A 12,648-nucleotide genomic window follows, 5' to 3' on the forward strand; every position below is an offset into this window, starting at 1 on the left:
CAGTAAGATGCTGCAGATGTTCTACCAATTGGTGGTACCCAGTGACATCTTATTCGCTGCTGTGTGCCGGGCCAGCAGGGCGAAGGCCGCGGATGCCAATAGGACCAACAAACTCATCAGGAAGGCTGTCTCCGTCCTGGGGGCGGAGTTGGGTTCACGGGAGGGGGTCTTGGAGGGGAGGATGCTCCTCAAACTGCAGAGCATCTTGGACAATACAGCTCACCCCCCCCGTGACACACTGGTCAACCTGAGGAGCACCTTCAGCAACAGACTGGTCCCACCAAGATGCAGCACAGAACGCCACAGGAGATCCTTCTTCCCTGTGGCTATCAACCTGTACAACTCCTCCCCCTTCTGTCGTGGGGTAGACTGACTTCACCCCCCCAATCTTTGCACATCCCCAATCCTTTCCACTCGTCACTTTAATTTCATGTTTCATATATTTTGTGTTTTTATGACTGTTGGCAGATCAATTTCTTCTCTCCTGGGATAAATAAAGTTTTCTGTCGTGTTGTATCGTACCGAGATGGACGTGCTACGATGATGTACACTAGATGGCGCACATGAGCAATGGCAAGCTCAGTTAGAGAGATGCACAAGGTGCTGGAGTAACTCAGCGGGTAACTGAGGAGAGAAGGGTGATGTTTTGGGTCGAGACCCTTCTTCAGACGGAGTCTGGGGAGACAGATTTATGGAAGGGCAAGGTGTGAAAATGAGAGATCAAGGAGAATGTAGAACGGTACATTGTTAGCCGAGGGGAAGGTGACAAAGAGGCATACAATGAGGACGACAGTGAAACTAGTCAGAGAACTAGGATGGGAGAGAGGGAAAGCAAGGGTTTCTTGAAGTTAAATATTCATATCGCTGTGTTTTCAGCTGCCCATGCAAAATCTGAGGGACTCCGGAAGATCCAAAGACGTACAGGTATGTAGGTTAATTGGCTGTAAAAATTGTCCCTAGTGGGTGTAGGATAGTGTTAATGTACGGGGATCGCTGGGCGGCACGGACTTGGTGGGCCGAAAGGGCCTGTTTCCGGCTGTATATATATGATATGATATGATATATGATGCTGATGTTTATCACTGAACAATTGGAGATACAGGTACATGTTCGTAAGTTCTAGGAGCAGAATTAGGCCATTCAGCCCATCAGGTCTACTCTGCCATTCAATCATGGCTGATCTATCTTTCCCTCTCAACCCCATTCCTCAGCCTTCTCCCCATAACCCCTGACACCCGTACTAACGAAATTCACCACCCTATGAATAAAGAAACCCACAAGAGTGGACTACTTCAATTAGGATCGATGCTGCATCAACCAAATGAGGTGGAATTTGAACAGAATAAGAATGGACAATGAAATTAATTTGGTTTCCATTTTTAGAAGATATTATCCATTATATTTTCCAGAATAAATTTTGGAAAACCAATTCTTTCATTCTGCTATGGCACGATATAAATCCCCAAATGGCTTGATTTTAATAATTTTATGAAAACTGGTTTTATTATCCTTTCCTTCAATCTCACCGTGTTCCAGCAAATTTAATATTCCCCAGCATGTAGTGTAGGACAATAACTGCAGACGCTGGTACAAATCAAAGGTATTTATTCACAAAATGCTGGAGTAACTCAGCAGGTCAGGCAGTATCTCAGGAGAGAAGGAATGGGTGACGTTTCGGGTCGAGACCCTTCTTCAGACAGATGTCAGGGGAGTGGGACAAAGAAAGGATATCCTTTTTGCCCCGCCCCCCTGACATCAGTCTGAAGGGTCTCGACCCGAAACGTCACCCATTCCCTCTCTCCTAGATGCTGCCTGACCTGCTGAGTTACTCCAGCATTTTGTGTTACCTTCCCCAGCATGTAAACGCAAATAGGTTTGGACTCATTTAACAAATGACCCGATCACTCCACTCTTACCGTTCAGAATTATCATAATCATACTTTATTAGCCAAGTATGTTTTGCAACATACGAGGATTTCATTTATGATTTATAATTTAGTTCAATGATGTTTTATAATCCCAAGATGATGGTCACAATAATAAAGTCTTAAACACTTCATATCCAATTTTGTTACCCATTAGGAGCGGTCCACTCCCTCAATTAGACTGGAGATAGAGTGTATAAACAGTCCTTTCAGCCCACCGAGTCCATGCAGACCAGCGATTACCGCATACACTAGCACTATCCTACACACTAGGTGCAATTTACAGAGGCCAATTCACCTACAAACATGCAAGCTTTGGAATGATGGGTGGAAACCAGAGCACCCGGAGAAAACCCACGCGGTCACGGGGAGAACGTACAAACTCCGTACAGACAGCACCCAGCCGTCAGGATCAAACCAGGGGCTCTGGCGCAGTGAGGCAACAACTCTACCGCTGCGCCACCGTGCCATCCATAATGGCAACAGTTTCATAACCGGGAGACATTGCCACAGCCTCGGCCTTTTACCACCTCAACGCCTGCGTTTCACATGCCCCACTTTTACAGTGAATAAAAGGTTATAAGACTAACTTCTCCGCTAGTTCTTCTATGAAGACGGTCACTGAGTTACCGTCCTGTCCGGCTTCTTGGATGTGAGCGTTGTAGTATTTCCCTCCTTGCTCCAGTTTCACCTGCAGAAAGACACTGTTGAATCAGCGGGTCCCGACAATAAAATTGAGTACCATCCTATTTCACAGAATTACAGTGGTCACAAAAAAAACGATACAAGAATATTACTGAATTTGTAATTGGAATAGAATGTGGAAAAAACAGAATGATGTGGACAAATTAAAAAAACAGGTGTGTATTTAAGACAAAAAAAATCAAAACTTTCAAGTTCTTAAAACCATTTATGGAGTCAACTTTAACAATCGGCATTAATTCCCATAATTATTCCTCGCTGATATCTAATTCCCTGACAATTAAACTCATGCTATACGTCTTTGATAACGTGAAAGCAAGTGTTTGCCGAGATAACAAGAACATAGCTTTAAGATGGGAATAACAGTTTAAACAAGACGAGCAGGGCAAGTTTTTAAAGAGAGAATGCAGTGTGCCTGGAACACACTGCCAGATGTGGACACAGATAAAATAGTGGCATTCAGGCAGCTTTTGGATAGGCACATGTATATGTGCAGGAATTGGAGGGATACCGATTATGTGCAGGCAGATAGGAGTTGGTCTTGGCATCATGTTCAGCACAGACATTGTGGGCCGAAGGGCCTGTCCCTGTGTTGTACTGTTCCTGTGTAGGAAGGAACTGCAGATGCTAGTTTAAACCAAAGAGACACAAAAAGCTGGCGTAACTCAGGTTTCTGGTCGAGACCCTTCTTCAGACGAGGAAGAAGGGTCTTGACCCGAACTGCCACCCATTCCTTCTCTCCGGAGATGCTGCCTGTCGGGCTGAGTTACTCCAGCTTTTTGTGTCTAACATCTCTAGAGTTCCATAATTGTTATTCATTGCTGGGCAATCTTTGGGCAATCAGTCACCAAAACAGGAAGGTGAAACATCCCATCCTCCCCCCCCCCCCCTCCCCCTCCAAAAGAATCAATTTAATTAAATGAACACAATCAAATAGTCATTCCTCAATGGGACTCACCTGGCATTTATCCCCCAAGCAGTACTGCCTTCCAGAGACCACCATGTAGTCTACCCTCTGTTGCTCTGTAATAGGAAAAGCCCTTAACATTGAAAACTTGCACTTAGCACTAAATCTCTTTCCTGATCCTTTGCTCGACAATAATGAAATACATCTTCACATAGGCCAAGACCATACCCAATAATTAAAATAATATTTAAACAATGCAGTGTGGTGAGAGAGTGGTGAATCTGTGGAATTCTCTGCCACAGAAGGTAGTTGAGGCTAGTTCATTGGCGATATTTAAGAGGGAGTTAGATGTGGCCCTTGTGGCTAAAGAGATCAGGGGGTATGGAGAGAAGGCAGGTATGGGATACTGAGCTGGATGATCAGCCATGATCATATTGAATGGCGGTGCAGGCTCAAAGGGCCGAATGGCCTACTCCTGCACCTATTTTCTATGTTTCTATGATTTACCACCACAGAATCATCAGATATTTCGCTTGGGCAGCTTACAACCCAGCGATATGACTATTGATTTCTCAGACTTCAAGTAACCCTTGCATTTCCCCTCTCTGCCCCTCCACCACCATAATTAACCTGCTAGTTTCACTGTTCGCATCCACACATCCCCCTTTGTTATCCACTCTTCCACAGCCAGCAATGGACCATTGTGGGCTCCGCCTTTCCTTGGTCACCGGAGCCGGCTCCGATTTGTTCTGTACCTTTTCATACTCCAGTTTCCCTCTCCCCGACTCAGTCTGAAGGGTCTCGACCCCAAACGTCACCCATCCATGCCTTTTCTGCAGAGATACTGCCTGACACGACCCGCTGAGTTAGTCCAGAACTTTGCACCCTTCATCGATACTTACCAATAGATTGGCCTCCCAACTAAATACCGCTTTGTTTAGTTTAGATATAACAGCGTGGAAAAACACCTTTTAGCCCAAACCGACCAGCCATCATAGAAACATAGAAAATAGGAGCAGGAGTAGGCCATTCGGCCCTTCGAGCCTGCACCGCCATTCAATATGATCATGGCTGATCATCCAGCTCAGTAACCTGTACCTGCCTTCTCTCCATACCCCCTGATCCCTTTAGCCACAAGGGCCACATCTAACTCCCTCTTAAATATAGCCAATGAACTAGCCTCAACTACCTTCTGTGGCAGAGAATTCCACAGACTCACCACTCTGTGTGAAGAAATGTTTTCTCATCTCAGTCCTAAAAGACTTCCCCTTATCCTTAAGCTGTGACCCCTGGTTCTGGACTTCCCCAACATCGGGAATAATCTTCCCGCATCTAGCCTCTCCAACCCCTTAAGAATTTTATATGTTTCTATAAGATCCCCCCTCAGTCTTCTAAATTCCAGCGAGTAGAAGCCCTAGTCTATCCAGTCTTTCTTCATATGAAAGTCCTGCCATCCCAGGGATCAATCTGGTGAACCTTCTCTGTACTCCCTCTAAGGCTAGAATGTCTTTCCTCAGATTAGGAGACCAAAACTGTACACAATACTCCAGGTGCAGTCTCACCAAGGCCCTGTACAACTGCAGCAGAACCTCCCTGCTCCTCTACTCAAATCCTCTTGCTATGAATGTCAACATACCATTCACTTTCTTCACTGCCTGCTACGCTTGCTTTCAATCACCTGTGCACTAGCTCTATCCTACACACTAGGGACAATTAACCAACAAACCTGCATATGTTTGGAGTGTGGGAGGAAACCAGAGCACCCGGAGAAAACCCACGCAGGTCACGAGGAGAAACGACAAACTCGGGACAGACAGCACCAGTAGTCAGGATGGAACCCGGGTCCACTGGCACTGTGAGGCAGCAACTCTACCGCTGCGACACCATTGCCCTGGACATTGTTTGGCCACACGAAGTCAAATGCGCAAAATCCATGCAGCAAGTCTAAATTAAAAATAGAAAGTGCTAATGAAGGATTATCAATCCAAGGTGTTGCCATTAGTCCAGCTGGGTGCTGTCTGATTTGCTATTTTCAGCCGTAGTTTTTAGTTTGGATGTCAAACTTGGATTGGTGTTCAAAAGTTAGCTAGCTACCGCATCAAAATAATCTTTCCCAAATCTCTTTCAAAATGTTGTGCAAAATGAAAACAAAAATCTTTAAATCTGATTTAGTTTAGAGATACAGCAGTGAAACGGGCCCTTCGGCCCATTGAGTCTGTACCAACCAGCGATCCCTGCACACTAACATACTAGGGGTAATTTTACATTTACACCAAGCCAATTAACCTACAAACCCGTACGTCTTTGGAGCGTGGGGAGGGGAAACCGAAGATCTCCGAGCAAACCCACGCAGGTCACGGGGAGAACGTACAAACTCCGTACAGACGGCGCCCGTAGTCAGGTGTTTTTTCACAGAGTGGTGAATCTGTGGAATTCTCTGCCACAGAAGGTAGTTGAGGCCAGTTCATTGGCTATATTTAAGAGGGAGTTAGATGTGGCCCTTGTGGCTAAAGGGATCAGGGGGTACGGAGAGAAGGCAGGTACGGGATACTGAGTTGGATGATCAGCCATGATCATATTGGATGGCGGTGCAGGCTCGAAGGGCCGAATGGCCTACTCCTGCACCTATTTTCTATGTTTCTATGTTTCTAACCTGGGTCTCTGCCACTATAAGGCAGTAGCTCTACCGCTGCGCCACCGTGCCACTTAAATGAATAAATCTGAGAAAATACCACTATTTGTACCTTTTCGGTTGTCAAGCCAAACATCAAACTCCACATTTCGGTAAATTTCCGAATCCAGTGCCTTTAACACCTTAAAGGGAAATGGCATCTTAGCTGGGCCCTCCAGTGTCTGAAACATATTAATTAATGCAGCAAATGGTGAAATAAAATCGCAAGTAGGCAATCACAACAGTTCAACTGCGCTGCTGAGACTCTACAAGGCGCTGGTAAGGCCACATTTGGTTTTCTGTGAGCAACTGCGGGCCCCAAATCCAAGGAAGGATGTGTTAGCGCTGGAGAGGGCCCAGAGGAGGTTTTCAAGAATGATCCCAGGAATGAGTGGGTTAGCATATAATGAGCATTTGACAGCACTGGGCCTGTACTCGCTGGAGTTTAGAAGGTTGAGGGGGGACCTCATTGAAACTTACAGAATAATGAAAGGCGTAGATAGAGTGGATGTGGAGAGGATGTTTCCACTGGTGGGAGAGTCTAGCACCCGAGGTCACAGCCTCAGAATTAAAGGCCGCTCTTTCAGAAAGAAGGTGAGGAAGAACTTTTTTAGTCAGAGGGTAGTTAATCTGTGGAACTCATTGCCACAGGGGGCTGTAGAGGCCAAGTCAGTGGATATGTTTAAGGCAGAGATAGACACGGTGTCAAGGGTCTATGGGGAGAAAGCAGGAAAATGGGATCAGGAGGCAGAGATCAGCCATGATTGAATGGCGGAGTAGAGACGATAGGTCGAATGGCTTAATTCTACTCCTATAACTTGTGAATATTTTACAATGGCAACTTGTTAACATTTGACCACCAAAATTAAAAACAATTCACAAAGAGGTAGATATTCCAAAGAAAATATATATTTTTTTAAAGAGCATTGGCAGAATTATAGCACAATTCCTGTAACATTCCTGTTACAGTGACCAAAAATAAACAGAACCACCTTAACAGGAACAAAAACAGCAAAGGTATCCGAGCTAAAGCAAAGGCCAAATGAGCAACAGAAGGTTTTATTTTGATGTTATGTTTTAAAAAAAAATTTTTTTTTAATGCATTGTCGCTCTCTTATAAGTCAACTTTTATTTTACTTTCAACTTATATTTACAATAAAGTCAATAGACAATAGGTGCAGGAGGAGGCCATTCGGCCCTTCGAACCAGCACCGCCATTCACCATGATCATGGCTGATCATTCTCAATCAGTACCCCATTCCTGCCTTCTCCCCATACCCCCCTGACTCCGCTATCCTTAAGAGCTCTATCTAGCTCCCTCTAGTCTCCAAAAAGGCATTGGTTCCAGAGCCTTGCTGTATCGCTGCTGTGAGACTGCACAACCAGCACTACTCCCAGCAGACTAGTCAACAGTAAAGGCCAAAACAGAGCTAAAGTAAAGGCCAAATGAGCAACAGGTTTTATTTCGCATCCAAAAAATTGTTTCCATTTAAGTACCCTAATTCCCTTTCACATCAAATTTCAATGAAATGGTGATACCTTCATTTCTGCTGCTCCATGTCGAGCTGATTTCTCCTCCAGCAAACTCTCTTGGTCACTGTTTTCTTTGTCATATTTGCTGAACCAAACAAAAAACAATGAAAAGACTTAAATGTCACATTTGGGTAGATTTATAGCCCGCCATCTTAGAAGACTAAAGTGTCAGAGAACCTCTACCAAGTTGCGTCTCAAGAGTTTATTTCGAGCGTCCTCAACTAATTTTCATAAATCAGAATTCTTGATTCTTGCAGGTGTCAGGGGTTATGGGGAGAAGGCAGGAGAATGGGGTTTAGAGAGAGAGATAGATCAGCCATGATTGAATGGCAGCGTAGACTTGATGGGCCAATGGCCTAACTATACTCGTATTACTTATAATTCTTATAAGAGCAGAATTAGGCCATTCGGCCCATCTAACCATCAATCATGGCTGATCTATCTTTCCCTCTCCATCCCATTCTCCTGCCTTCTCCACATAACGCCTTATTATTGCCACATGTACCAAGAGGCACCGTGAACAGCTTTGTTTTAACAAGATATGGGAGTGAATTTGGGCCATTCGGCCCATCAAGTGTACTCTACCATTCAATCATGGCTGACCTTTCCCTCTCAACCCTATTCTCTTAAAATTGTGTTCCATACTTTAACTATGATCTTCCCTTATGTATCTGGTACACTGCAAGTGGCTCGATTGTAATCCTATAGTATCTTTCCGCTGACTGGTTAGTATGCAACAAAAGATTTTCCACTGTATCTCGGTACACATGCCAATAAACTAAAGATTAATTGATAGCTCAACTAAACAAAGGTCAATCTCAGCATTAGATGGTCTAACATATTCTGCTTTTTGTGTAATATGGTTTCTTGCTAAAGGCACACCTCACAGGGATAAGTACTAACCAACTTCTTGTCATGAATAATCTAGCTCTAAAATACCTTTTAGGTGTTTAAGATGAGTTTTGGGTCCTTACGGTGCATTTTAGGTGCCTAGGATGTGCTTTAAATGTTTTAGGATTTCATTTTTGGTAAGTGAATTGAATTGAATAAATTTTATTAGCCAAGTATGTAAACTTAAGGAATTTGCCGTGGTGCTTTGCTCGCAAGTAACAACACGACATGCAGTAAACAATTAAGAATAAAAAACACGAGTTTAAACATGTGAAGAATAAAATAAAATACCGGAGCAAAAGGAGGCTACAGACTTTTGACTGGAACAGCAAACCTCCCTGCTCACAAATCGGACTGCCCCAAAATCCATGGCATAACCATAGAACCAGACACATACCGCACTGCCTTTTCAGGAAGATGTTCAGCTTCGTCGTTTGCTTGGGACGTACTGCCGCGCCTGGTCTTCTTGCTGTGACTGCGGAACAGTTCCACCGCAGCTCGAAGCTCTTCCTCATCCACCTCAAACACGTCTCTGTACAGCATCTCGTACACCACCGCTGAAATGAAACACATTCCAATCATTTTAGTTTAGAGCAGAGATACAACGAGGAAGCCGAGTCCACGCCGACCTGCGATCCCCGCACACTAACACTATCCTACCACACACTAGGGACAATTTTACATTTATGCCGAGCCTATTAACCTACAAACCTGTACTTCTTTGGCGGAGGAAACCAAAGATCTATTTAATGTATATTCGGTTCTTTTGTCATTAGAATTGTCCAGAGCAGTCACCGTTTGCCAAAACGAAACAGTGGGCTGAAACTCTGGAAGTTATTCTGCCTGATCTCCACTTTTGATTTTCTCACTGAAATCTTTCCATGATCTACCTCTCCCTCCTATTCCCATTCTCCTCCTTCTTCCCATAACCCCGACACCAGTACTAATCATGAATCCATTTGTCTCTGCTTTAAAAATATCCATTGACTTGGCCTCCACAGCCTTCTGTGGCAAAGAGTTACACAGATTCACCACCCTCTGACTAAAGAAATTCCTTCTCATCTCCTTCCTGAAGGAGCGTCCTTTAATTCAGAGGCTATAACCTCCAGTCCTAGACTCTCCCACTAGTGGAAATACCCTCTCTATCCATGCCTTTCGCTATTAGGTATGTTTCAATGAGGTCCCCTCTCATTCTTCTAAATTCCAGCGAGTATAGGCCCCTTGCTGCCAAACCCTCATCATAGGTTAACCCACTCATTCCTGGGATAATTCTTGTAAACCTCCTCTGGGACCCTCTCCCAGGGCTAGCACATCCTTCCTCAGATATGGGGCCCAAAATTGCTTACAATCCTCCAAAAGCAGCCTGACCAGCACCTTAGAGTGAGGATTGAACGCGGGTCCCTGGCACTGCAAGATAGTAACTCTATCACTGCGCCACCCAACAGTGTCTTAATTATGTACTGTTGATTTGGCTTATGCCAATATTAAAACAACTGTCATTGGAACACCACAGGTAACTGCGGCTTCAATACTTCACTCAGACAGCAAATGTTACAAATTAGAAGTGACATTGATAATCACTAAGTGGAACAACAAAGCAATCAACAGAAGCAGAGAAATCTCAGGCGATTCCAAAGGAGGAGCATACCTTGACACACTGCTGCAAGGCTCTGAAACTGCTTGGTGAAGACACTGTCGTAATGACCATTGCTGGAACAGCATAGCAAGATCTTGTTGGGAGAGAGAGAGAGAGAGAGAGAGAGAGAGAGAGAGAGAGAGAGAGAGAGAGAGAGAGAGAGAGAGAGAGAGAGAGAGAGAGAGAGAAAGAGAGAAAGCACATTAATCCTTCATTCTGTATCAAAATGCTGAAGTAAAGTTGTTAAGCAGACAAAATGATATATTTCACTAAAATGTCTCTTGCCCTCCATTTCACACCCCTCCACCCTAAGAAACAGACCAGACAAAAACTTGTAATTTTGCGATGCCTTTCACAGCGTTCGGGCATCAAAGTGCCCCACGTCATTTAAACGAGTCCCAAATCTCGTCACTTAATAGCAGTGATGTAAAATAATGTAGATGCTAAGGTGCTTGGAATGTAGCAATCTGACCCAAGGAAAAGATACCTGGCAATCTTGCATCATCAGCTCAAAGGTATTGATTTACAAAATGCTGGAGTAACTCAGCAGGTCAGGTAGCATCTCAGGAGAGAAGGAATGGGCGACGTTTCGGGTCGAGACCCTTCTTCAGTCTGAAGCGAACCCGAAACGTCGCCCATTCCTTCTCTCCTGAGATGCTGCCTGACCTGCTGAGTTACTCCAGCATTTTGTGAATAAACACCTTCGATTTGTACCAACATCTGCAGTTATTTTCTTATATTGCATCATCAGCTAGTGCTGGACTGGGAGATTTGGAACTATTTGATATTACTCCTTTTATTACTTCAACTCATTTGCTTTATTGAAGGAACGTGCTACATTGTGGTAGAATATTTTTAACCAACTATTGACAGGCTAGCTTAAATGGAAGCGTGCCTTGGTGAGGCAGATGCCAACCACAATTTCTGGACACAGATAAGACACAAAGTGCTGGAGTAACTCTGCGGGTTACGCATGCATCTGCACTGAAAAATTAATACCTGACGTTTCAGGTCAGGACCCTTCTTCAGAGTTTTTTTAGAGTGGCATGGTGGCACAGCGGTAAAGTTGCTGCCTTACAGCGTCAGTGACCAAGGTTTGATCTTGACTACGGGTGCTGTCTGTACGAAGTTTATGACCTGTATGGGTTTTCTCCAGTTTCCTCCCATCCTCCAAGGACGTACAGGTTTGTAGGCTAATTGGCTTTGGTAACATTGTGAATTGTCCCCAGAGTGCGTGGGATTTTGTTAATCTGCAGAGATCGCTGGGTTGGTGCGGACTCAGTGGGCTGAAGGGACTGTTTCCGTGCTGTATCTCTAAACTAAACCTGAAATGTCACCTATCCACGGTCTCCAGAGATGCTGCCTGACCCACTGAGTTACAATAGACAATAGGTGCAGGAGTAGGCCATTCAGCCCTTCGAGCCAGCACCGCCATTCAATGCGATCATGGCTGATCACTCTCAATCAGTACCCCGTTCCTGCCTTCTCCCCATACCCCCTCACTCCGCTATCCTTAAGAGCTCTATCCAGCTCTCTCTTGAAAGCATCCAACGAACTGGCCTCCACTGCCTTCTGAGGCAGAGAATTCCACACCTTCACCACTCTCTGACTGAAAAAGTTCTTCCTCATCTCCGTTCTAAATGGCCTACCCCTTATTCTTAAACTGTGGCCCCTTGTTCTGGACTCCCCCAACATTGGGAACATGTTTCCTGCCTCTAATGTGTCCAATCCCCTAATTATCTTATATGTTTCAATAAGATCCCCCCTCATCCTTCTAAATTCCAGTGTATACAAGCCCAATCGCTCCAGCCTTTCAACATACGACAGTCCCGCCATTCCGGGAATTAACCTAGTGAACCTACGCTGCACGCCCTCCATAGCAAGAATATCCTTCCTCAAATTTGGAGACCAAAACTGCACACAGTACTCCAGGTGCGGTCTCACCAGGGCCCGGTACTCCAGCACTTTGTGCCTATCTTTGGTAGCGAACCAGCATCTGCAGTTCTTTGCGTCTACAATTACTGAACAACTAGATATCAGATGATTAATTAGTACCACCAGCTCTAACTAGTTTAGTTTAGAGATACAGCACGGAAACAGGCCCTTTCGGCCCGCACTGACCAGTGATCTCCGCACATTAACACGATCCTATACCCACTAGAGACAATTTTTACATTTACCAAGCCAATTAACCTACAAACCTGCACGTCTTCGGAGTGTGGGAGGAAACCGAAGGTCCTGGAGAAAACCCACGCTGGTCACGGGGAGAAGGTACAAACTCCGTACAGACAGCACCCGTAGTCGGGATTGAACCCGGGTCTCCGGCGCTGCATTCGCTGTAAGGCAGCAACTCTACCGCTGCGCCACCGTGGTTAAGCTTGAT

General features: G+C 44.9%; 1 protein-coding gene across 1 annotated transcript in view; it reads right to left on the bottom strand.

The window, feature by feature from the left end:
- alg13 (ALG13 UDP-N-acetylglucosaminyltransferase subunit) overlaps window positions 1–12,648 on the bottom strand; it is a 61,832-nt gene that overhangs the window by 30,778 nt on the left and 18,406 nt on the right. Inside the window, 6 exon segments of the mRNA XM_078411857.1 lie at window positions 2,516–2,616; window positions 3,586–3,650; window positions 6,279–6,387; window positions 7,745–7,823; window positions 9,027–9,186; window positions 10,278–10,359. Of these exon segments, the coding sequence (XP_078267983.1) occupies window positions 2,516–2,616; window positions 3,586–3,650; window positions 6,279–6,387; window positions 7,745–7,823; window positions 9,027–9,186; window positions 10,278–10,359 (596 nt within the window).

This window comes from Rhinoraja longicauda, chromosome 15 (assembly GCF_053455715.1).
Source record: "Rhinoraja longicauda isolate Sanriku21f chromosome 15, sRhiLon1.1, whole genome shotgun sequence".
NCBI classification, from domain to species: domain Eukaryota; kingdom Metazoa; phylum Chordata; class Chondrichthyes; order Rajiformes; family Arhynchobatidae; genus Rhinoraja; species Rhinoraja longicauda.